The sequence below is a fragment of the Myzus persicae genome, unplaced genomic scaffold (assembly GCF_001856785.1).
Source record: "Myzus persicae strain clone G006 unplaced genomic scaffold, MPER_G0061.0, whole genome shotgun sequence".
Classification (NCBI taxonomy): domain Eukaryota; kingdom Metazoa; phylum Arthropoda; class Insecta; order Hemiptera; family Aphididae; genus Myzus; species Myzus persicae.
Window position 1 is genome coordinate 57,541 of NW_019104201.1, and position 26,616 is coordinate 84,156.

General features: G+C 30.6%; 2 protein-coding genes across 2 annotated transcripts; one reads left to right on the forward strand and one right to left on the reverse strand.

The window, feature by feature from the left end:
• Nucleotides 1–850: 850 nt before the first annotated feature.
• LOC111039938 lies at nt 851–2,977 on the forward strand. Its single transcript, XM_022323608.1, has one exon. It carries the CDS (start codon nt 851–853, stop codon nt 2,975–2,977), a length of 2,127 nt encoding a protein of 708 aa, XP_022179300.1.
• An 11,086-nt stretch (nt 2,978–14,063) lies between these two features.
• On the reverse strand, nt 14,064–20,459 carry LOC111039944 (death-associated inhibitor of apoptosis 1-like). Its single transcript, XM_022323614.1, has 7 exons — nt 20,134–20,459; nt 18,679–18,918; nt 17,541–17,777; nt 16,100–16,327; nt 15,843–16,036; nt 15,700–15,776; nt 14,064–14,854 (listed from the first exon to the last, which is right to left on the reverse strand). Exons 1-7 carry the CDS (start codon nt 20,357–20,359, stop codon nt 14,383–14,385), a joined length of 1,674 nt encoding a protein of 557 aa, XP_022179306.1. The 5' UTR covers nt 20,360–20,459; the 3' UTR covers nt 14,064–14,382.
• Between the last annotated feature and the right edge of the window lie 6,157 nt (nt 20,460–26,616).

A 26,616-nucleotide genomic window follows, 5' to 3' on the forward strand; every position in this document is an offset into this window, starting at 1 on the left:
GATATCATACCAGTGTGAAAGAAGGCGACATTACAAAACGGTCCATTCTGTCCACGATAGCACGCCTATATGACCCTATCGGTGCAATCGGTCCGACAATATTTTGGGCAAAGTGCATCATACAGGAATTATGGATTCAAAAATTGCATTGGGATGCTCCACCACCTACACAATTGGTTGACGAGTGGAAAACGTTTACTTCCGAATTTAATACGTTATCTCAGGTGATGCTAACTCCAAGGGTAGGTGGACCCATCGTCTGATACCATGCATCGCAACCTGGCACAGCCGCAAGCACGGAGAAGTCAATTACCACCTGTCACAGGCTTTTACCAGTCATGGATGTTTCTCCTCATAACTCCATAAGTACTGCAACTTGGAATCACCAGCCTGCTGGTAATGCAACCACCACCACGATGATGCCTACCACACGCTCTTTGTATGTGATGCCTGGGAGAGCAGAAGAGCAAGAGCCAACACCCTTTTCGGGACCAACATGACTCCAGACAACCTCATCCCTCTCATGATGAAGAGCAAGGAATACTGGTCAATAGGAAGCAACTTCATCCAACAAGTAATGAGGAAGAAAGAGGATGAAGAAAGGAGAAGACAACGCAGCTTAACCCCATAAGGGGAAAACCTTAGTTAAGTTTGATTCTTGTAGGCCGAAGGCCAAAACAAGAGGGTTAGAGGCCCTCTACAATCTGTATTAATCTTAATTAATATCCATATGTCTATTATGTAAATAATTGTTTATTTATCAATAAATGATGGGGCATGGGGGTGAAATGACTAACGTCGGTTCCACCCCATGTCCCGATACCACGTAAAAAAACAAAAAAAAAAGGTGATGCTAACTCGACATATTGATATACAGTTATCGAAACATGTGGAGCTTATAGGTTTTGCGGATGCTTCTCAAAAAGGATACGCGGCAACCGTCTATTTACGAGTAGTTGGCCAGAGCGATGTTGTCAAGGTACATTTTATTGCATGCAAAACTAAGGTTGCTCCATTAAAGCTCTCAAATATTGACACTTCGTTAACAATCCCGCGCTTAGAGTTATGCGCTGCTTTACTGCTGGCACGTCTTATTTCACACCAGTATACAATTTTACAGAATTTTGCCAGAATTGACCGTATCCGTGCATGGACTGATTCTACGATCGTTTTGAGTTGGCTTCACGCTGATCAAAAACAGTTCAAAATATTTGTCACTAATAGAGTTGCAAAAATTAAGGCTCTGACTCCAACTTGTGAATGGGCACACGTCAGATCCACGGATAATCCAGCGGATCCTGCTTCGAGAGGACTACTTCCCTCCGAATTGATTTCAAATTCATTACATTTCCGGGGTCCTGAATTTTTATTTCAACCTGATGATCATTGGCCCGTGTCTACCGTGTCAGAATTGACGCTACCACCGATAGAGCAATTACTTGAGACTAGGTGTATAACAAATGTTTTACATTTGCATGAAGAACAAAACGGTGAGTCAATTATTCAAAGATTTTCATCACTATCAAGATTACAGAGAGTATTAGCTTACTGCTTCAGATTCATTGACAATTCGCGGCGACGACAAGTCAACTGTGGTCCATTAACTTGGCGAGAATGCGAACGTGCTTTATTGTCGGCGGTCAAGTGTTCTCAAAAAATCTATTTTTCTGAACTTTATCACAAACTGGTGAATTCAAAATCAATAGTCACACCAACCGTCCTCGCACATTTGGCTCCGTTTTTGGACGAGGGACAAGTCATTCGAGTTGGTGGTCGATTGAAATATTCAGCTTTAAATACAGATGCAAAACACCCGATACTCTTGCCCAAATCGTCTCATCTTAGTCAATTAATTATCCAACATTATCATTTTAGTACGTTACACGGTGGAACTCGCCTATTGTTGTCATTGATCCAACGCCGTTTCTGGATTGTCTCCGGTCGCGCAGCAATCCGACGTGTAATATTTAAGTGTATCACCTGTGTCCGACACAAGGCTAAGTGTCCCCAGCCTGTCATGTCTGATCTACCATCTTTCCGGGTCAAGCCACATCGTCCATTTAGTAATGTTGGAATGGATTATGGTGGACCCTTTGTAGTGAAAGAGAGTAAGCGTCGAAACGCCAAGAGTTATAAGGCATATCTTGCTTTGTTCGTATGCTTATCAACAAAGGCGGTCCATTTGGAAGCAGTTACAGATTTGTCCACGGAGGCCTTTTTAGCAGCTCTAGATCGCTTCGTGGCCAGACGAGGAATTCCATCGACCATACGATCAGACTGTGGCACTAACTATGTCGGTGCAGCTCGGATACTGAACAATTTATTTAAAGATGCCACGGTACAAGACGTTTTACACGCCCGTATCCCCTGTCAATGGATATTTAATCCACCTGCTGCCCCTCATTTTGGGGGAATATGGGAAGCAGCGATAAAAAGCGCGAAGTTGCATATGAAGAAGGTAATCGGATCTCAGATTTACACACTGGAAGAATTTATGACATTGATCACCAAGGTTGAAGGAGTGTTAAACTCGCGACCATTAGTAGTTGCGTCCAGTGACCCAAACGATTTGTGCGCGTTGACTCCTGGTCATTTTTTAATTGGACAGCCGATCATGGAAATTCCTGACAGTGACGTTACCGACGTACCCCAAAATCGACTTCGCAGATGGCAATTGGTCAAACAGGCTACTCAATCATTTTGGACTCGATGGAATCGCGAATACCTTCATACATTACAAAGCCGACAAAAATGGTACTCCCAGTGCGCCAATTTGAACGTGGGAGACATGGTGATTATAAATTCCCCCGCTCGCCCTCCTCTAGCCCGGCAATTAGGTCGCGTGATGGAAGTCCATCCTGGACCGGACAAGGTAGTGCGAGTAGTCACAGTTAAAACGGCAGAGGGACTTTTAAAGAGGCCAGTAGTAAAGGTTGTCAAGTTACCTACCTCAGAAGATGCAACCGATCTTAACTGAAGTCTTCTTCATTCCTTTGTTATATATATATAAACTTACCCCTTTCACTAATAAGTCGTTTGTATATTCTTGATTTATTTATTTATTTATTTTTTTGAATTTGATCTTAGTACTTTAAGTTTCTTTGTATTATATATTATTCAATGATTGTAAGACCTACGCTCAGACAGAGAATATTTCTTTTTTGAAAGACGTCCTTTCAAAAGGCGGGAGGATGTTCGAGCCAGATATCGCCAGAGCGCACCAGCTAATTGGCGATTAATTAAATTTGATCCGGTTGCTGGTGCGCCTGCGCTGTTCTGCCTGTGTGTGTCGCCGCGTCTTCTCCCGCGAGCAGTACCCCGGTCGAGTCTCGACAAGGAAGTGTCGTTGCAAACTCGACAACCGGTCGTCGCCATTTTTTTGGTGTCTCTGTAGCCATCGGTGACATATTGTCATGGTGTGCGTAACGCGAGACGCCTTTTGTGTACACGGGTACGAATTACTTTACACCAGTGCGGGCGGTGTAAGATTGTAATAGTGTGTGTCTTGTCATGGTGCATCGGGTGCCAATCGGTTGACGACACCACTTTCGTTTTGTTGCTATTTAGTATATTTCTCTATCTAATACATATCTCGCGCGCGGGTGCGACCGACCAAATCACCCAAAGGTGCATCGGGCATTTTATTGATTGGTCGTGGCTTCTTTTTGGTCATATATTAAATAACTTTTTCTATGTGTGGTGCGATCGCCATGTGGATCTGTGAACAGTCGTCGTTTCGATCAAGTTGACAGTATTGGAGGACGGATAACCTGTCTACGGATTTCATCAATTCATCGGCGGCGGTCAACGAATCACGGTAACGCGTTATCATACAAGTGATACGCGATATTTTATATCATTTATATTATATTATCAATTTTGTTTGGTTGTTGTTATTATTTCATTATTATTATCATGTACCTATATTGTTACCAATTGGTTCAATCTTTGTAGTATTATGACAACATTTTATCTTATATAGTAGGTAGGCGCCTACTCCCCCTATCAGAATATTTTATACATACAGTTATATTATTCAATGTATGTGATGTACTAATATATGAGTTAATACAGTCCACAATTATTCTATGACAATCAATCAGGTGTTTTAATTATTATTGTTATACACTATTCCTGTTGTTTGGCTATTAGTTAAGTACATACACTACAACTAGATAATGTTTATTTTTCGGCAACTTAATTGGTTTATAGTACGTCAAATCTTTAGGGAGCATATTGTCGTATAAATCTATAGATTTCACTGGTAGTCGAAACGGAGATTTATGACTGACAGGTGTTGAAACAGATTTCATTAAACAATCATCCGACAATGGCTTAGTAAATCACGGACAACCACGACCTTAATAGGCTCATCAACAGGACCGTACATCATTTGCGCATCGTCTGTTTACCTGTGCCAAAATATCGTACATCATTTGCGCATCAGCGCTAATTATTGTTTGCGCATTGTCCGTTTTACCTACACCAAATTATTATACATCAAATGCGCATCAACATGCTGAACAATAGAATTGTATAAAAAATAGTTTTTGATCGAAAATGTAATAATTTTCATAAATCATATGTAATAAATAAACCCATATAATTAAAATAAATTGAACTGTAGTATTGATAATTATACAAATACACATATTGAAATGAACACTTTTGTCGGTACATTACAGTTATAGTTAAAATACAAATAAAAATATAATTTGAATAGAAATAGATTTAAAATAAATATTGTATAAATCAAAATAAATAAATTAAGCTTTAAAATAAATAATATTATAAATCAATACATGGTATATTATAATGTCCCATTATTTTAACAAAATGAAACCTGCTTATTTCACCGGAAGTATACTTCAGCCAATGTTTATTAATGTAGTCTAATTTTTGACGTTCAGGTGCCCGTTGTACATGATGAATATTTCTAGAAATATCTTTAATTTTAACATAGGTCTCTGTCTGTATTTCTTTCAACGTTTCTATTACCTAAGTACATACATATAAAAAAAATATTCAGCTAACTAAATTTATAATTTATAAAAATGACCATTTCATACTTTCCATATTGGAGGATGAGTAATGTAAAATTGTGCATTGTAATGAGAATGAAATGCTTCAGGTCCATTTGTTGTTTTAGGTAAATCTGATAGTTTTTTGCCCACATCTCTGGTGGGAATAAACAATTTTCTTGAATATAATTGTCATAGATGTAATCACTAAAATGCAATACGTCGCTATTTGGTGCGATTTCAATTAATTCACAAAACACATCAGAAACTTCTTCAGGGGAGATGAAAGATAAACCAAAGAAATATTTAATCCATTTTCCGATTTCGGTATTAGATTTATATTCGTTTCTGAGGTAAGGAAAATCTTGATTGAGCTTCCTATACCAAGCTTGCCCTAAATGAAATCTGCATCCGTATATATCACATAGTGGAAAACAGCGTATAATTGCCAAATGTGCACTCCTTTCAAAATCTACTCTGATTGTTTTTGGGTTGAATATCAAATTCATCGATTCACATGTATTTATTAAAGATTGCCACATTTCAATATAATCTGTTGTAATTTTTCCGGTTAAAAAATAATATACTAAGGGTAAATATAGACCGATTTTATGAATATGAATAGTGTAAAATTGATAAAAATATTTTGGACAAAATCTAAAGGTCCCGTCTGCCAGAATTTAATCGGAATTTTCAAATTTGTTTCACAAGTTAATAACACAATTTTATTGTCATTTACATAAAGAAATCGTTCTTTTTTGAAAGTTACAAGTGTTTCTTGGGAAGAAATTAATTGCAAAATAGCTTCATCATAGGATTTCGGCCACACCGGTACAACCTCTCTACGTTTTCTGTATATATTTTGTCTATAATTGGAAATATCATTGACTGTTACATGATCAGCGTCAGATATTGCTTTTCGTATAATTTTGTTAGGCCTCATTGATATTTCTTCAGTTGCTTTTCTTTTAATAGTGTTTTTAATCTGAAAAAAAATGTATAAAAAAGTTTTCACTAAACTATACGCATTACGAATAGGTATATCCTATAGTAAAAATAAGTTAAGCAGTCGTTATCTTTCTCATGTTTTCCGGCCCTCTTTCCATGTGTAATATTATGTCCTAATCTTATAATATTTAATATAGTATAAATTTATTTTTTCGATTTACAAATGATGATAGGCGATATTATGCATAGATATTTATATTAACTCTTTTTAGTTGTTGTTAAAGCGCATCAATTTAATTTTTACAAAGTTATTTAAAAAAAAAGTAAAATTAATTTATAATTCTTAATTTGACTTACTTCGTGTTTTTGTATCTCTGAATCCGTCAATTTGAGATGCGTATGTTCTCCACGTATTTCTAATACAGTTCTTCGATGTTCATCAATTTTTATTGAGGCATAACAATTTTTTTTTGGACACATAAATATAATTTCACAACTTTTTAATATTTTTCTTTCAGTGTAAAAATAATTTTGGAAAATGATTACAGATTTTCATAGATTTAAATTAATAAATTTTAATTGGCTCATTTTTAAATTAATAATATATGAGAGCCGTACAACACGTGTTGTTTAAGTCGTACGTCCCGACAGTGTGTCAGTATCTCGTTTGATGTACTTTGCGATAAAAATCGATAAAAATCGATTATATCTTAGTTATGTTATTGCTAACTATAATGATAATCCTACACAATATTATCTCAATATTCTCAGCTTATCGGCCCATTATGTGCCATCGCTGCCATCACAAAATCTCTCCATTTCTCTCTATCATATGCGTCGTCAAACATATTTTAAAACAGAAATATCTGTACAATATATTTTGAAAGTTGATGGATGAATTTCAAGATCAAAATTAGAAAACAACTAGCACTTTTGGGTGTACACCTTTTTTAGAATTATATTGTTAAATAATATTGATAAATGATGCGCAAATGATGTAAGACCTTTTAAACGGCTGATGCGCAAATGATAAATAACCCAAAAATCGAACGATGCGCAAATGTCTTACAAAAAAGGTCTAAATTAACAACAGCGATACGCAAATGACAACCGGCGATCAACAGTGAACCTAGTCTCATTGTCACATTCTATGACCACAACGCTTTCAATACCATCGACCACTTTGGGCGTACGGTTATTTTCATCTGCTTTAACGGTCGAAGACTTTGGGATTTTTAACGACAGTGCTGTGAAAGGACGGTACTTGATGGGTTTTAGATATTTGTGTTGTTTTTCTTTTTTTCCCCAACTCTCTGTTTCGTCTAAATGGTTAAGGCTAGACAATTCTGAAATTTTTCTTTTTCCATTTTCTTTAGTAGTACAGGTTTAGACTTATTGTCAAAATCAAGCGCACGAGGACACTTTCCTTTTCTAATATTGTACTTCATTTGTCTGTGTACATTCGTCACACGCTGTCTCATAAGTTTTAAAAACCGGCCGCATTTAAACCTACGGTCGCCTTCTAGTATGTCCTGTTTGACTGTTTTAAACCAAGATTCAACGGTAGCATTACTCTGGTGGATTTCAATGCCATTGCTGAGTTTATTATTCATAATAGGTGTCCACAGTGCTAAGAAAGGTACACACTTAACTATAAACTCGTGTAAATATGATTTATCATAATATTCATTAATGCTTATATTTTCAATATTTTCAGCACAATTCGAGACTTTAGATTTAACCAGTTCTTTGATTGACTGAAATCTACACAACATCATGGAATTACTCGTGTTGGATTCGCATAGAAATGTATTTATTTCCTCCGAGTGATCCTCACCTTTGTTGTTCGATTCATTTGGCAATTGGTATTTATCATAACACTTGGCTCTCATTGTACTAATGGCATTGTTCATGGGTCCTGTACCATAAGGTGACAACAGTATTACTGAAAATATTTTGAACCATTGTTCAACATCTGTCAAACTGGTTGTGTTAAAAAGTATACATATCCAATCAATAACATCATTTCTTTTCGTTTTTTCTACAGTCATAAGATGGTTTTTCTCAGATTGAAAATATGTGTAGACATGGTTTACTATAATTTTTGTGTAATGATTTGCACATATATTTATGATGGTGACATTAGATTCGTCGTGGTTTTCAACCAATACTCTGTAACACCAGTTAAGGTAGTCGAATATGGAAGTAAAGCCATTCCATCCTATGCACAAGGCATTCAATTGGGCATAACTGAAATCTGTCACGATATTTGTGAATACTGGCCAAGTCAGTTTGTGTTTCAAAACGAATGCTTTAAAAGCATTCAGCCATTGTGAAATCGCAACAATGTCGTGGGCTGAACTAATCATTTCAACGACAGGACACGTGACACTTGAATCTCTAGGTAATGGGACATTAACAACTAGAACATAGTACAGAACCCTTTTGCTGTTCTTGTCAATTTTCCTGACAACTGTACCAGTTGCATCCAAATACCCAGTTACTGGTTTTTGTTTTTTAATCAGATTTTTTAGTATGTCCAACTGCTCATTACTATAACAGTGAACGGACGGTATGCCGACATGCTTCACAAAGTAGTTTTCTTTGTCATTACACATCAATACAAGGTCATGAAAATCATCTCTATCATAATCATCGGCAATTAAGGCCTCTGATCTGATTTTTCTGACGACGTCATCTGATTTAATGCCTTGCAAATTATCACAATTCAACTGAGTGGGTGATGCCATTAGAGGTAGTAAACTGCTATTAAATTTAGTAGCAATAGCAACTGCTAATGTTATTTGAAAATAGCAGCTATTTCAATCAACCAAGTCCTAAATGTTATTTTAATGATAGCAGGTGTAATCATTACTCATTAGCAGCTAATTCATTCTAGTAAATAGTAATGATATTTTATTGGGTTATAGCTTTATTTCATAATATGAATTCTTAATCAACTGTGATAAATTATTTCTCTGTAAAGAGTAATAATTAATGTACTAGAATTAAAATATAGCACAAATAATATTATATAGTAGATCAGTCATAGTTATAGTCGCATGGTAGGTTTGAGGTTTGGGGTGTTTAAATCTCCTCCATTAAAGAGTATTAAATTTTGATACTTGGAAAACATAAACTAATACACTTTAACTATTACCTAAGTCAATTATGTCAGTTTAGTGATTATGGTCACAATTTAATGGTTTACTTTATAAGAATCGAAAACCAAATCCAAACCTCATTCCTTGTTCAGATGTTGAGTTCTTTCAATTTAACTCCGACTGTTGTATTTTATACTTTTATTATATTTTGTATATTAAAATGAATTTTAATAGAAAATCGAGTAATGTTTGGTCACATTTTACTGTGATTGATGACACAAGTTTAGCTAAATGCGACATTTGTAAAAGAAAGTATTCGTTTAAGACAAGTGTGACAAATTTAAAAACACATCTTGTAAAGGCACATTGGATTCAAATGACTGCGAATCAAGTAAATATTTTTAATTTAAATATATATGGGAAGAAAAAAATGTACACAGTTGACAGTTCTCCAAGTTGTTTTAAATTGTATACCAACTAAGTAGATATAAAAGTAAAATATTTGACTAAAATTGTATACTTATTTTGGAATAAAAAGACCATTTGCATAACATAAAATATAAAATCAAAAGTAGACATATCTTAATTATAATAAATGCAATCAACAAATTATGTTTTTTGGATTAAAATTTTTCTAAAATCCTTAAGGCTTAAATTAATTTTTTTTAATCTAAAATCAAATAAAAACTATTATCTCATGTGAAACATTTCAAACATTCATTCATTTTCTCTTGTAAAGTAAAATAATATTTATAAAACCATTAAAACCACAACATGTTTTTAAGTTAAATCAGTATTCAGTAGTACATTTGAAATCTTCAACTAAAAATGTAATTGATCGATTCACAAGTCTTAAAAAAAGAAATATAGATTTTGTTTTGTAATAAAAATTCTTTAATAAAAGTGCTAAATTAAATAATAAAAATGCTTTGTTTTTTTATATGTCTAAAAAAAATGTTTTTAATTGGTAGGGCGGTTTACTCCTCTTAATATCGCCCCCCCCCTAGGTGAAGTCTCAAATACGCCACTGCCGCTGATGACCCTGACAACCGTGAAAGAGAAAAAAAAGTAGCTAATAAGTATGAACCATTGTGGACGTTATTATAATAAATTAATAATTAATACTTAGGTTATATTATATGTATCGTGGTTACGTAATTACAATTTTAATTTTTATGTGACTAATTTTTTTATACTTTTTTATTTTTATTGTGTAAATAAATATTTATTTATTGACAAAAATTGTAATTTTAATAATAAATCTACATGTATTTAATAATAATATATAGCTTTCCAGTTCAGAAAGTTTTCCATTCCGAGCACTGCATTCAACATTTATTTTAATATACAAGAGTTTAAAAATATCTTAATCAAGTATTTTAGAATAGATTGAATGTGTCAACATTACTTAATTTTAATTTTATACTGTTATGATTATACACTTGTTATATACATACAGTAATTTACATATTTTTTAGCAAACATAAGTAGATAGGCGTAGGTAGGTTCCTAATTTAAGGTTAAATTTAATATGATATATACTACAAATTGTTCCTATATGGCTAGGTACCTTATTATTTAGTTGAAAATTCTATGAGGGTAAATCAATTTGAAACAATTTGTTCAATCTGTAAATCTAAATTTTCATCGTTATCAACATCGGTGGTCCATTTTAAAGTACTACCGCTGAGTTAAAGCCGTCTAGTACATATGAATGTACTGGAAAAAAACGTTTACAAGTTTTTTCTACTTTAGATAGTTTGAAAACACACAAAAACCCACAAAAAAATGTTATAAATAAAATTAAAACCATAAGAAAATAGTACCTCTTGAAAGTACAAACTAGATTTAATTTCCTAAAATAAAATGTGCTAAAATCGAAAATCAAAGCATTATTTCTGCTCCAAAAAGTATAATCAGATACACAAAAATAAATTCACATCTTTGTACAATAAGACATTCATCCCTCCACTCAGAATAAGTTATTTATTCAACACATAATAATGTATGACCAAATGTATAACCTATTACATTTATGTAAATAAATCAATGTTGAAAAAAATTATTAAAAGAGGTGTTAATCTGCATTATTAACTTTTACACCCTAAATATACATTATTTGTAGTATAGTATTAATTATACAAATTATGTATTAGAGTATATTTGTTCAAATGTTAGAGTGATATTAGTTTGATTCTACTGCTATAGCTTAGAAAAATCATCTACATTCTACATGACATTGATTTAAGAAAAGATGTTGTCATTGATATTGATTTAAATTCATCCATTACTATAAATCAGGTAGACATAGCCACAGATAATTTATTGATAACGTTTTCAATATTATATTATTAGTAACTGCTAATTATATTGGTCTTACAAACAAATTAAATGCCTTTAATTGCTAAGAGTAAATACACGGGGTTTACCTCCTTTTATGCTCCTATAAGTTAATATCGATAATGCTATTGAAGACTTTTCTTGTTGTGATACTGATGTTTTCCCAAAATTCAAATTTTTTTACAAATATTGTCTAAAATGAATGTTTGAGTAACATTGGCGGAAAGAAGCTTGGGTGAAGCTAGGCTTACAGCCTACAGGTCTTTGTTTATTACATGTATACAGGGAAATAAATGTAAATACCCTGATACAGTCAATCATAGACCCCTTTCATTTAAATTTTAATAATGATTTAGCTGCATTACAGTTAATTCAATTTTTGTTATCATCAGTTAATACTGTTCAAATTTTGTACAATAAAAAGGGTAAGAAATACTTTTAGCAACTTGGATACAAATTGTCTAATAGAAGCACAAGTAAACACCAATGAAACAATGTATTGGTTTCTCAAATTAATTTTTCTTGATAACATTTCATTTTCATTAAGTGTGCTTAAAATAATTAATTAAATATAATTTTTTTAAATAGTGTGAATTAAAATATGTATAATTAGTATTGTATGCAATACCTATGTGTTATTTACGGGGCAATAGTAAATTAACTCAAACATTTTGGAAAGTATGGGATTTTTAATTAAACCTCACAAAATAATTATTGATCGAAAATTGAATGGCACACTTCATAATGGTATAGAAGTTTTTGAACCTAAAATAGTATAATTAATAGGGCTGAGGACTTCTAGTTTTTACATATTTTTATAGAAAGATCGTAGAAAAATTCTAGTGAATAACAAATGTGTATAACACCAGAAGATCAAATTAAAAATTGTATTTTGCATATTTTTTCATATTTTGTCATTATTGCATATAAATGCATATTTGAGTATATCAGAAAAATTAAGAACATATTTGGCAATTTTCGAAATAAGTTCTTAAATTAGCTTAGACAAAAAAGAACAAAGTGGTAAATTTTCCATTTCAAAATAATATATTTAGTATCGGTTAGGTAATTTACTATCTGACCGATAAAATCGATAAAACCGAAACGCGTATAGCTAGTGAACTTCAGATATCCGTCATATTTCGTCGCGTACTCGTTTTAGTGTGCACACTGCGTGAAAAATTGTCGTCTAGTAATTATTTTGTCTAATTCAATTTTTTTTAGTAATATTTATTTATTTTTATCAAATATGCCAAAGGAAAAACAATCATTGGCTTCTCGTTTAAATAGTTATGTGTCGGAATATTGTGAATGTAGTGGTACAGTTTTTACAACTGACGGCAATATATTGCATTGTAAATTGTGCGATTCAAAAGTTGGAAGTGATAGAAAATTCAACGTAAAACAACACATTGGCACAGATAAACATAAGGCAGCTATTAAACGAAAACAAAGTAAAAATAAATTTGATTTACAAAAAACTCAACAACTTTTAAGTAACACAAAAAAGTCTTCTTTTAATAAAAATTTATGTTATGCTTTGTAATCGGCTAACATTCCATTAAATAAATTAAATAATCATAATTTTAAGTCATTTTTGGAAAAATATACTTCGAAAGAAATTCCAAATTAAACTACACTTCGTAAAGGCTATGTGAATGTCATTTATGAAGACACTTTAGTGAAAATTAGAAGTTTTGTATTTGGTAAAAAAATCTGGGTTTCGATCGACGAGACGACAGATTCCGCAGGTCGTTACATCGCAAATGTCATTGTAGGAACGCTCGAACTTAATGGCCCTGGTCACGTGTTTACATAATTTTTTTTTTACTATTTAAGAAAATTAACAATCTAAATACAATTTATATAATAAGTAAATATGATGAGTACAATATTACAGGACATGAAAATCTTGAGGGAAGGGAGTGTGCGAGTGTCAAGTGTCACTACTTCCAAATATAATTTTTTAGTGCATATTTTAAGTGCATATTATTAGATTTTTAAGTACTAGAAGTCCTCAGCCCTAATAATTAACAATGGTTTCTATTAGACTTCTTTTAAAAAAATAGGCAGAGAGTTTAAATTTTTTGAAATAATTTTGAATTATTAAAAAAAAAATCTAAGAAAATAGTAATTCACATATTATTAACAGTTTTATTCCATCAAATATATGGAAAATTATACCGACCGATGAAAACAAATTTTACCTTTAACTTGCAGGCAAAAAAATAGATATGAGGCCCGGATACAGCTCGAGTGTTTCTGACCACTGTTCTAATGAATTGAAATTCATAATACAAATTTAAAAGTACATTTCACCCTTTGTAGATTTTGAGGAGGTTTGTCAACATTAAAAATTAAAACTTATAAGAAACGTTGAATTAAATTAAGAAACTTAAGTATAAAAATTAAATAGCTTTAAAAAAATAGTTTTTTATTTTGACATATTTTATTAACTTTTGAAATACAAGAGCTTATAAAAATAATTGTGAATATTTTTTTTGACAATTATGAATTATTATACAATAACCTACAGAGGAAGCTAGTATCAAATTATTTTAGTCACAAACAACATTTTTTAAAGTAAGTACAGTAGTACATAAATTGAATAAAAACTAAAAAAAAGTTATATAAAATTATTGATTATGCATTAAATATGAGCATTTCTCTAAAAGCAATTAAGGTGGTTCTAGTCATTCATATTATAAGGAGGGTTGTATAGTAAATTCATTATACATAGTGCGATATAACTTGTTAGTGTGTATAAATTTAAATTAACCTTTGGCAACTTTGAAGCTTTTACAGAATTAAAATCGGAAAATTCACTACCATTATTTTGTCACCGCGAATGGGATAAAAATAATATTTTTCCGATTGACTAGAACCATCACAAGAAGTTTAGTTGTTAAATAATTTGATATTTGTTTTTAATTGTCTAGAGAACATATCATAAGTGTACTACTTATATCCTACATGTGTAATTGAATAAAAGAACAGACATTTTCTGTACATACAGGGCACTCGTCCATTTCTTCTGCACATTTGGCACACGCATATACATGTCTACAAGGTATAAATACCGTTACCTTGTCTTCTTTATGACAAACTTTGCAAAGTGTCGAGTCCAATTTGTTGTCAGAACCTTTTGATGAACTTTCGGGTACTAGTTTGGGATCTTTATCTGTGGATAAGTATACTCTCATTGCCTTGTTGAATGGGTGTCTACAAACAGCACACTGTACAATTGTTAAAGCACATTGAATGCAGGCAATGGTGTGACCACAAGTAACAAAAGCCACTGCGATTTCTTCCTTATAGCAAATCTTGCATAACATATAATCTGGTATTGTATTAGGATTTTGAGCTCGAGAAAGATGTTGGTTTTCATCAAATGATATTTTAATTTCACTCAAGTCAGTATTTTGTAACAAATCAAGTATTCTAAAAAAAGCAAAATAACAATGTTAAATAAAAAATGAAAAAACATTTAATGATACATTATTTATAAAATATTATTAAATAAAAAAAAAGTTTGAAGGCATCTTTTTGTGGTGCATTCAAATGTCAAACTAATTAGGGACCATTGAACACATAAGGTAGTGCTATCTGGCATAATCAAGTAGCACATACAAAATGAAACACTTTTCAATGGTAAGTGAAAAGTAGGACTTCAGCCATTGATATTTATCTTAGCATAGTTTATAAATATTCAATAAACTGCAGTTTAAACAAATGTTAGCAATTACTATACTCTGTTCAAGTTAAGAAATTTAATCAGTGGCCAACTTGTGCACAGGGGCGTTGCAATACTACACGGCAGGTATACATTTAATTGACTGGTGAGAAACAGGTGTTGCTTGGCAGGGGCCCGAAGAAAACTGGTCTCTGCCAACCAAGTTTCTTAAGTTAAAAAGAGTATATATAATTATTCTTATTTAGAAGTGTATCTTCTATAGACATTTTGTTATACATATTCCTCCATACTTTGCTATACCTTTCCAAGTACCAGTATCTATAGAAAGAGATAGAAGCTTTTACAGTGCAAAAAGTATGAATTTCTAGGTATAGTGCCTCTATTAATATTTAATTAACAATAAGAATCCTGATTTAATCATAAAACGAAAAACTATGTGATATACCAAGAAATTAAATATAATCTTATTTTTCATCGGCTTAAAATAAATTCATAAATCTAATTATCAGTTTATTAAACAAATCACTAAAAATAATTAATTTAAAGTAAGAATTTTCTTATTAAATAGTTATACTGAATAAATTAAACATACTTTTTTGTCGACTTTATTTTCATACTAGTTCCAACAATATAAGTATCTCCATATTTAGCAATCAACTTGACTAATTTCTACAAATAAAGTAAAAGGTAAATTTCCATTATTGCTTCTAAAGGAATTGAGAATTATTAAATTACTATTATATTGGATTTTGTAATATCACTTTCCACACCGTGTACTTTATCAACAAAGATTTTGCTTGTTTTTAATAGCAAATAACTACAATTCTTTGAATATCTGGCATGTTCTGTCCACGGTTCATCTTTATTATCCCAGTTATACAGCACTAGATTACAGTAGAAACACGACATTATATCATCTGTACCATTTCCTAAAAACATAATAATACAATGATATAAAAGGTAAATTAATATTTTTATATCTATAATTTTACCTTTATAAAAAAATCCAGCTTCGCATAGTGTATTAATATCTTGCACCAATGTTACCAAACATTTATCAAATGATTTCAAGCGTGCATCGAGGTTATTAAATTCTGGATATGTAAGTGGCTCTAATTTTTGTATAATGCCTACAGAATCTAAACAGTCTTGAATCTGGCTTGCCTCTATATATGCCCCAGAAGGTTCACTACTATAAGGACCACACACATCATAACTAACTAAAATAAAACAAATAAAATATTCAATTATTTAAAGCAATCTAAAAAAGTAAGGTATAATATATTTTAACTACTAAGCTTAATTATATTTTAATCATAAAATAAAAACTTATCGAACAGATTTATATAAATTGAGGTCTTAATTTTTGCTTTTTAAATGTTATATTTGTCTCACTGTTTTCTTTAAAATTAGCATCATAATAGCTAGTATGTTAAACTGATCAAGCTCAAATCTATAGCAGAGTTTTTGATTCGTTTAATCTATGAAGGAAATGATTTCAAAAAAAAACTTTTGAGTTTTTTATAACAATCACTAATCAACACAGAAATCTAGTATTGAGTATCTATGACCATTTAACTAGTCAATGCTTTAACAAGATAAAACTTTCAGACAGAAAATTAATATTCAAATTATACTCTATCTAACGATAGAACGTGCCGAGCGAAAACAAAAACTAGCTGGCTCTGTAGATCTCCCACCAAGTTTTCAATAGGTGGACAACAATCATAGCGACGCCGCTCAACGTTGGCAGCAGCCGATTACATTTGTTTGTGCACTATGGTTGGTCATCATTAATGAGATTTGGACGCAAGGAGATGATATGACGGCCCAGTCGATTGACGGACCTCATTCTACATGTGCAGATCTGACATGTTCTCTCATGAGACAGGTATAAATAACTCCTCATATCTCAAAAAACAATTAGATCACTATAATGACAAATTGTAGCCTATGAATGTCTAAATCATCATGAATACAACATTTCACTATCTACTCATCTATCTACTATTTAAAAATATTATATAACATAAAATAGTTATTCCTTTTTTCATAGAAACAAAGCATTATAATAGAGCATAAACTAACGTCTTCGGAGACATATTTTCATATTCAAAAAAAGTTAATAATTAATACGTTACATTATGACACAAATGCTGAAGCTTGATAAATTATAAATAATGTTTACAAAAATATAAAAATTAATATTAAAAATTAAATCTGATCCTAATATCTAGTTTAATATTGAAAAATCATGTAATTAATTAATGCATTAGTTCTCTATTCTAAAATGCCAATAATTCACATAAAAACCAAAAAAAAAAGATGTAATTGATGAATAGAGTTCTCTTAAACACATAGATATCTATCTTAAAATCAGTTACTTAAATTCTGTACTAGATCATAAAAATATTAAATTTATTTGATATTTACTTTTGGGTTCACGAAGAAATGGACATTGGGGAGACTGAACTAGATGTTTAACTAACGGATCTTCATTTTGTTGCCAATCATGAAAGTCTTCTGTGCATGACAAACATTTTACATGATCTTGAATGCCTAAGTAAATGAATCCTGCTTTGGCCATATCGACAGGTTTTAAAAACTTAACACTCCAACCATCATCAAATGTTTTCAAACGATCTTTAAGCATTATCTCCTGAAGGTCATCTAAAATAATAAAATTATTATTTTTAATTATTTAAAGCAATATGAAAAGTGGTATATAGTAATTTTCTATTACTAGACCTAAGTTAATTTTAATATGCAACAAAATTTGAGTACCCTTAAAACTGTACTATATTTTTTTTTTCTCACACAAACCTAAATTGATTTAATGCTCAATTTATTATATTTTTAGTTTTAATCATATATACAGAAATGTAGTATTTCAGTATACAGGCACGTACACAAAAAAAATTTGGGGAGGAGGGGGTCCATAAACAAATTGTCACCCACCAGTTATTATAGTTATCGATGATTGATATAAATGAATTACACAACTATTTTGGGGGGGGGGGGTGAACCCCCCTGTATACGTGCCTGACTGTATATGTGACTATAAATATAATTTCTATCTGACTTGTTTAATGCATCAAAAGAAGAAACTTTCATACAGTACTTTTATATTCTTATCAGCAACTCATAATTTTATAAAGATCATTATAATGACTATCACTACACCTGAAGAACTAAATTATAATAAGTACTATAATTCCTAACACATGCATAACATAAAATAATTATTTTTTATTAACTCTGGAGGTATAATACACTATACAAAAAAATTAAGATGAGTGCAATACTTAAGTATTACATTATCTCATTTAAAAATAAAAGTTTGTAATACAATTATTATAATATAACATAAATTCTAAATATTTTCCAAAAACTAAAATGAAATAATGAAATATTAAAAATTAGACCTCATAAAATAAAATAAAATTGTTAATTCTTACAATTAATTTTAAATAATGGATTAGTTCTTATTATATTATTCTGTTATTGTTATTCTTGTAGATTATTATTTAACACAATGATTACAAAAATATTATATTTATTTGATATTTACTTGTGGGTTCAAGAACAAATGGACACTGTGGAGACTGAAATATATGTTTAGCTAACGGATCATCACGGTGATCCCAATTTTCAAAGTCATTCCAACATGACAAACATTTCACACGATCTTGAAATCCTAAGTATGCAAACCCGGCTTTGGCCATTTGGATAGGTTTTAAGAACTCTAACGACCATTTATCAACAAAAGTTCTTAAACGATCCTCAAGAGTAATTACTTGTATGTCATCACCTAAAATAATACATTTAGAATATTTGATTATTTCAAGCAATCTACAAAAGTATGGAACTATAATTTTTATTGTAAGATCTAAGTATTTTTTAATCATAAAAATATTGAAATGTCCTAAATTTCAACATATCATTATAAAGTTAAAATAAAAACATATCACACAAATAAATAATAATTTTATTTTCAATTTTCACTAGTCATATTAATATAGTATTATTCCTTTTTTAAAATGTTTTATTTAGAATTCTTTAACATAAGCATCATAATAGATGGGAAACATCCAGTAGCATAGACATGGAGGGTTAGGGTGTTTATATCCCCTCCACCCAATAGACGTTTTTTTACTTAATTAATGTGCATAATATTTTATTTATCATTGTTGATGAACAATTCAAAATAAAATATGCATCAATCTATCAGATAACGATAATTCAGTCGAGTTAACTTCCAGTGATGATTACAGTGAAGATCTATCTGACACAGGCTCGTGATGTGATGTTTTAGAAAATATACTGGATTTTTCTTTTGATGCTTCTCGTTCAGAAATTAAAATTAATATGCAAGAAACAGCTTGTAATAATCTCGTTGACATTTTTGAATCACTTTGGAGCAAAGAAATATTTGATATTATTATCGAGTCAACAAATCACAATGGCAAAAATAACACATTATTAAAAATCGACCGCATTCTAAAAATGCTCATAAGTCTAATTTCAATAATACAAACATAGAGGAAATAAAACAATTTTTAGGTTCATGTCTTTCATTAGGAACTGTAGTTTCCTTCAGTTCAAGATTTTTTTTTCAAATAATCTTGTATTTCCACCCTATTGCAAAGCAATTCATGTCCGGAAAGAGATTTGAACAACTGCTTAACTGCTTTAGTGTGGAGAAAGTGAAGACATTATGTCTTACATCATATGATATATCAGATCAACCAATGACAAAAAAAAACAAATTATTTGATATTCTTATCAACAATTTTTAAAATGCCTTTTTACCGAACAAACAGTGTAAAGCATGTGTTGTACCTCTATGTGTAGGTACATGTTTTGAAAAATGAATAGATAATTGTAATGATCTACCATTACAACTGAATACCTAAACCATAATAAATACTACATTTAACTACTAATTTTTAACATGTATAATGTATAAATTATTATGGTACTATCAATAGTAGTATGTTAAATATTTATTTTATTTGACATTTACTTTTGGTTGCACAAACAAATAGACATTGCGGAGAGTGAAGCCTATGTTCATCTAATGGATCATCTCCTTCTTGCCAACTATCCAGGACTTGCGAGCAAAAATAACATTTCACTTGATCCTTAGTGCCAAAGTATGAAAACCCAGCTTTGGCCATTTCAATGGGTTTTAAAAACGGGACACACCATCCATCATCATACGTACTGAATCTATCCAACAGCGTAGCCATCTGAAAAGAAGAATTTAAATATAAATTAATCTGGATTTAAAAAATAAATGTACTTTCTGCCTAACCTAAATAGGCGTGAGTTAAAACTATATGAAAAATAATAGATGCAGTCTCTCAAATATTTCTGATGTATTAACTGTGTTCTTGATCAATAATAAATTATAAATAAATCAATATTAAACCTTTCTTCTTCCTTCGGTCATATGAATATATGACAAGTCTGCAGTTGAACTAGAGTAAGTTAATTTGTTATATAATTTAATTCTTTTGAATAAATAAATATATATTTATGAGAAGGTTAATAAGCTGAAGTGTGTATGTAATAAATATAAATAATAAGCCATATGTGATTAAAAAGGTAAATACATATATATTGAGTATCCATCTTATTTTTACATTACTTCAGTTCAAAAATGTAAATTTAATTAGGTATAATAATATAATTTTGTGCTTTGTACTTCAAAAAATAGGATCAACTTACTAGTTGAGATAATTGGTATATTTTAAAATTGCTTATGTGTATGTAAATAATTATAGATAATGCTTAGTATCTCACCTTGTATATTTTGTAATATTAATAAAAGTAATATTACTCAACCATTTAAAATATGAAATTTAAATTAACAGCAGTAGAAAATATCAAACAGGGAAATACAAATATTCGCACACTTTTTAACTCATATTGATGACAAAAAAATACTAAATATTAACAATCAATTTCACACAAAAAGTGAAATTAAAAACAGAGAAAAAAAATGGAAAAGTAAGACTATCTTTAACTATAATAAACAAGCCATATGGAAAGAAAACATAATACCTCGTATGCAAAGATTAACCGGTGTGTATTTTCGGGCGCAAGGCGGACAAATAAATACTGTTGAATTTCGGCGCGTATATCGGGAGTGTGAACGAGCGTAACCACAAAAGGTCGAAAGCGTCTGACGTCGAAACGAAGAGAGGAGACTCGCCGACTGGCGAGACCATTCACAAACACACACATACACAATCACCAACCCCTCTCACTCAAAGCGCTGTAGCGCTGTTGGTAGACGTTTTCGGAATTACTTATTTACCGGCTACTACTGATATGTTTTATACTGGTTAACGAAAATGTCTCTCATTTGAATAATGTCCCCTCCGGCCTCCACATCCGGCCAATATCGTAGATCTCCAATTTAGAGTGACCGATTTTTAATATCAAAATAATGCCAATCAACTAGAAGTGAAGAAATACGACGTAGCTTTTTAGGTCAAGTGAAGAAGTATTTGAGCTGGATGTGAGTATCTAAAAAATACTGTGATCATAGCGATAGCACGATTCTAAAGAACTTGTTAGCTGGCGCCGGTAAAGAGAATAATACAAGACTGGCTGGTCAGCTCCCAGCACCAAGCACAACACGTTTCATAAAATTTCTGAAAACATATTTGAATTTGCAACGCAATTTACTAGTTATAGTTGTAAATTACATTTTATAATTTATTTTTTTTACTTCAATATTATCAATATTTTAAAACTCTGATTTCTAACAAGTACCTTGCTAATTACCTTGCTAACCTTACCTAACCCTAGCTACCTAAATGAATGTCGCTCACGTTTTTATTATTATTTATGTGTTTTGGTTTTTTCAAGCAATGTTGTCCATATTATATTTTGATAAAATATCCATGTAATTTAAGAAAACGTAATCCCATGAGTGGTCTCCGACTTACTATCGCAGACACACGCGATTAGATGTTTCAATTTTTGTAGTTATAGTTAAAATATTATTGGATTTTTGTAAAAACATTAGGTATATTTGTCCTTTAGTTGGTTTTTTCAATATTGTAATTTTAAAGTGAACTATAAACATTTTTTAGTATGAATATTTTAACAACCACAGAGGGTACAACGTCCTCGTACCGGTGCACAAGAATTGCGTACAAGTCCCTCAAATACCTAGCATCCAATCACATCTTAAAAAAGCACACAACATACAAAAAAAATTTCTTCAAACTATTATTAATTACAAAATCATTGCAATCAGAACTACTCTACTAAGAACGGTTTTGTCAAAAATTTAATGACTCTCCAATCTACAAAAAGTATTTTTTTAAGGAGATACTGGAATACATTATAGAATAACCGCGACGTCATTGGGGCGGTATAATCGACTATTATTACGACTTATCGACTTATTACGAGTAATATTTACTCGTTTTACTTAACGATTAACTAACCTAAACATTTTATTGTTGATGTTTGATTTATGTAAAAACATGTGATTTTTTGTGTTAAAACAATATTTTATATGACGTAATTTTAAATAATATTTTTTTTACATTAAAAGGACTAAGAGATTTTTGTTATGTATATATTGTTGTTAGTTTGATACCTATACATTTTAAATATTACAAAAAACTAAGCAAGGCCGTATCTGGGGGGGGTCAACCCCCAACCGATTTTTTTCGTGTTACATTATGTGGTAGTAAAATAAATAACCTAACCCCCCCCCCCAAATTAATTTTCAGTAACCGGCCTTGAAACTAAGCACTTAAGATAAATTCTGGTACCACTAACTTTGTAGTACACCACATTCTTACAACAACGATTAGAAAATATAGAAAAATATATAGGTAGATAATTTATGGAGTGAAGCGAGTAACATTAAATGTACTTGTATAAGATAGGCGATTACCGCAAGCTCGACCGAATGACGTGACGCGTCTTATTTCAATTCCTCGTGACTCATTGAATAACATAGAAAAACCGATTTCTGAAATGGTTAAACCTATACCATTATTCTTAGAACCGTAAATTCTTCTAAATAAAAAATACTGCATTTTTTTAAGTAGTGTTTTTTTTAAATAAAGGTAGCACGAATTACATTCCAAGTTGAATTATTAAAAATACTATTTTTAGTGGTTATTACGTTATAGGCGCAAATAGGGAATTACATTTTTACAAGTTACAGGGCCCAAGCCCTGCTTTAATATATTCAACAAAAATTCTCCACACCCCCTCCACATCAAATAAAAATATTACTTTTTTTTATTAGCTTCTAGCATAAAATTATTACTTAATGCACATATATTTATTGTTAACTACATAATAGGTAACTACAGTATTAAATTTATTCTCCTGTTGGATTTGGCACAGTCATTTAATACTTATACCGTGTTTACATTAATATCCTTTTCAATATTAATTAACCCTAAACTACTGAATTTTCTTGGAGCATTGTTGATCTCATCCATGTTTTCAATTTCCTCATGGCGGAAAATGACCTTTCGCAAGTAGCGAAATTGATCGGCAACGTTATAGCTACATTAAATAGTTTATAATAATTTGGAAAGATTTGTTTTTAATTATTAACATTAACACTGGTCACTGATACTGACTATTATAATAATCATGAACTAATAAATAATAATAAAATAAGCTATGAGGCTATGACGTTATATCGGCAATATGCTTGATAATCGCTAGGAAACTCGCTGTTTACCAGTTTACCTGTATATACTCGTACACATATTATATAATATCATAATATCCTACCATTTATTTATAACTTGCCTATTTATAAGTCTTAGACTTTTAGGCTAGGAACACATGGGCCTTATTATAACGCGCGACATTTTTACCGACTATAATTAAAATGTAAAAAAATATACATTGACCATATTATACACATTTACAGTCAAAGGGAGCAGTCGAAAACAACATTTGATTATTAATAGAAGCATTACATTTTAATATTAGAGTAAATATTCGGGGGGGGGGGCTTAGATGGAATCAGGGGGTGCTTAGTCCCCCCCAAGCCCCACCCTATTTGCGCCTATATGGGCTTCACAATCAATAAGTAACTGGTTAATGGAAATATTTTTATCAGGACATTTTCTCACAGTACCTTTTTTTAAAAATATATTATTTAATAATATTATATTACCTATTTATTATTTAATATGAAATTTTTTTCTTTTTGTCTTATGTCTATATTGTATACACCTTTTGAAGACAAAAATCCAAATATTTTTATTATTTATTAACTATATTTTATTTAGAAAATCTTTTAGCTATTAAATTTATTTTAATTTATGTATTTGCTTAATTTTTTTTAATCGTGTTTTTTTACTGTGTCAAATATATATTGTGTATTACAACAACTTCTTGTTTTAAACATTACTTATTATTTTAATTGTTTCAAGTAGACAATGATCAAAAATAATATATACCTATAATTTATAAAATATATAAAAATACTGGGAAATTTATTCTGTATTTAAACAAAATTAGTTAATATAGGCAAAAAAAAAATTTATAAATAATATATAATGCAAATATTATATACTATTTAGGTGTGATGCAGCAGGATAAAATTTCAAGTAACTATACTGTAATATTATGCTTACCTACGTCTTAGTGTCAGCAACAATTTCATAAATTGTAATTGACTGTTACATTTAATTAATACCTAGTCGTATACTCATACGCAAATATATATATGACTTACATGATATCAGGTAAATATTGTACCTATATTTAATTTTAAAATATATAAAATTCCAAATTATCTGTCAATAGTAAATTGTATTAGACAATATTACTTTGGGAACCATTTATGAATAATAACTGTAGGTGAAAAAGTAACACGAAATAAAACCCAGGCTCAATTCATTCAAAAAGGTACGTTTACCTGGCATAAAATATATACAATTCACGTTCACCCCTCACAATCGCCGAGTTAAGATCAACCTACTTATTATTCTTATGATATCGCATCGAAACACGCTGTTGCAACTACCTGAAGTACAGTTCAAAATATTTATTGAACCCATACATTATTATTATATAGTATAGGTAGTATAAGTTAATATAAATGAATGACTATAACAAAATAAATAGTAATATCCTGTTCGTACTAGGGTTTTTTCCTCTGTTACGTAGTTGATATTTTATTATTTACTTTTTTTTACAGCGATCATGCATCTATGTGACTAATATTTTATCTTATTTGAATTTGATTAAATTATTATATTATTATTTTATTTTAGATGAATTTAAATACTTAAAAAGTTAAAAGTCATACTCCCAATAATTAATTATGTATACATATATGAGCTATTTGTTACCAAAGGTTTTTATCAATATATTTAAGGTCATCGGTTACCAATGTCATTAAATTAAATGTTGAATTTCAGCTCATTAAAATTAATATTCATTCCTAATCCCCAAGGTTAAAGTGTCTTGAAATCACGTTTTTTTTGTTTTAGACATTTGAACAGTCGTTTTTATCGAGTTTGACTCAAATAAGCATACCATCAATGGTAAACGGAAAAAAAGTTCGCGGTAATAAAATCTTACCGAAAAGTCTCCCGTTGCAGTATATATATTTCCACTATACTTGTTATATTATTTATAAAATAAATTAGGTTGAAAAATCTCATTTGTAGATAGAAGATGACCATTTATTGACATATAAGCTATAGTTTGACAGTTACACACACGCTGATCACATACAGGTACCTATAATACAAAGGCCGGCGGAAGGCATATGCGTTCTGTGCGACCCCATAGGATGGCAATTTTTTTTTGGAATTTTAGGAGCGGCATCGTTTATAAATAAAAAATATATATTTTTCACCATTACTCATTGTAAATCTAAAATAAAAATAATACTTATTATATTCTTTTGACTGTTACTGTGTCATATTATGTTGCATTAACTCATAAAGTAAGTATCTATCAGTAGACAGTATAATATGGGCTAGCCTCTATCATTGTTGCTAGGTGCCTTTCGTGATCATCTTTACGGTTTCCAGTTTGCAAACATGAACCGAATCAAATAACAATAAAAAAAAATACTGTGAATGGCATTTCTGAACAGCTAAAAGATATATTTTGAAATACTTTTTTCGTCTTACTTTATGTACGGGCACGAGCAAAATTAAATGAAATAATACAACATTTTATAACATTTTTAATTTTAATTTATAGATTTTGATGGTTAAGTATTAAACTATTAATAAATAGTAATATTTTTAGAAGTCTAAACTTCCTATTACATTGAATGTATATAGTAAGTATAGTAAGTATATAGTAAGTCGATTTCCTAATAAAATTGGAAGTACTTTTACGTAAATTCCATATAAAACATAACTATACACATATAGATAATAAACTAGATTGATAACTACTATACATAACATGCAGGACGGGTGACGCCACTTTTTCAAGAATGTGGCCCGTAGGCTATGGTATTTTATCAAGTCCGTCTAAT

Bases quoted from the DNA above. Each gene is read 5' to 3' on its own strand.
- LOC111039938 (XM_022323608.1), top strand. From the start codon at position 851: ATGCTAACTCGACATATTGATATACAGTTATCGAAACATGTGGAGCTT.
- LOC111039944 (XM_022323614.1), bottom strand. From the start codon at position 20,359: ATGGCTACGCTGTTGGATAGATTCAGTACGTATGATGATGGATGGTGT. The intron at 16,328-17,540 runs GTAAATATCAAA...GTTTTATTTTAG, and splicing joins ATTTCTTCGTGAACCCAAAA to TTAGTTATGATGTGTGTGGT. The intron at 15,777-15,842 runs GTAATTTAATAA...CTTTATTTGTAG, and splicing joins TTACAAAATCCAATATAATA to AAATTAGTCAAGTTGATTGC.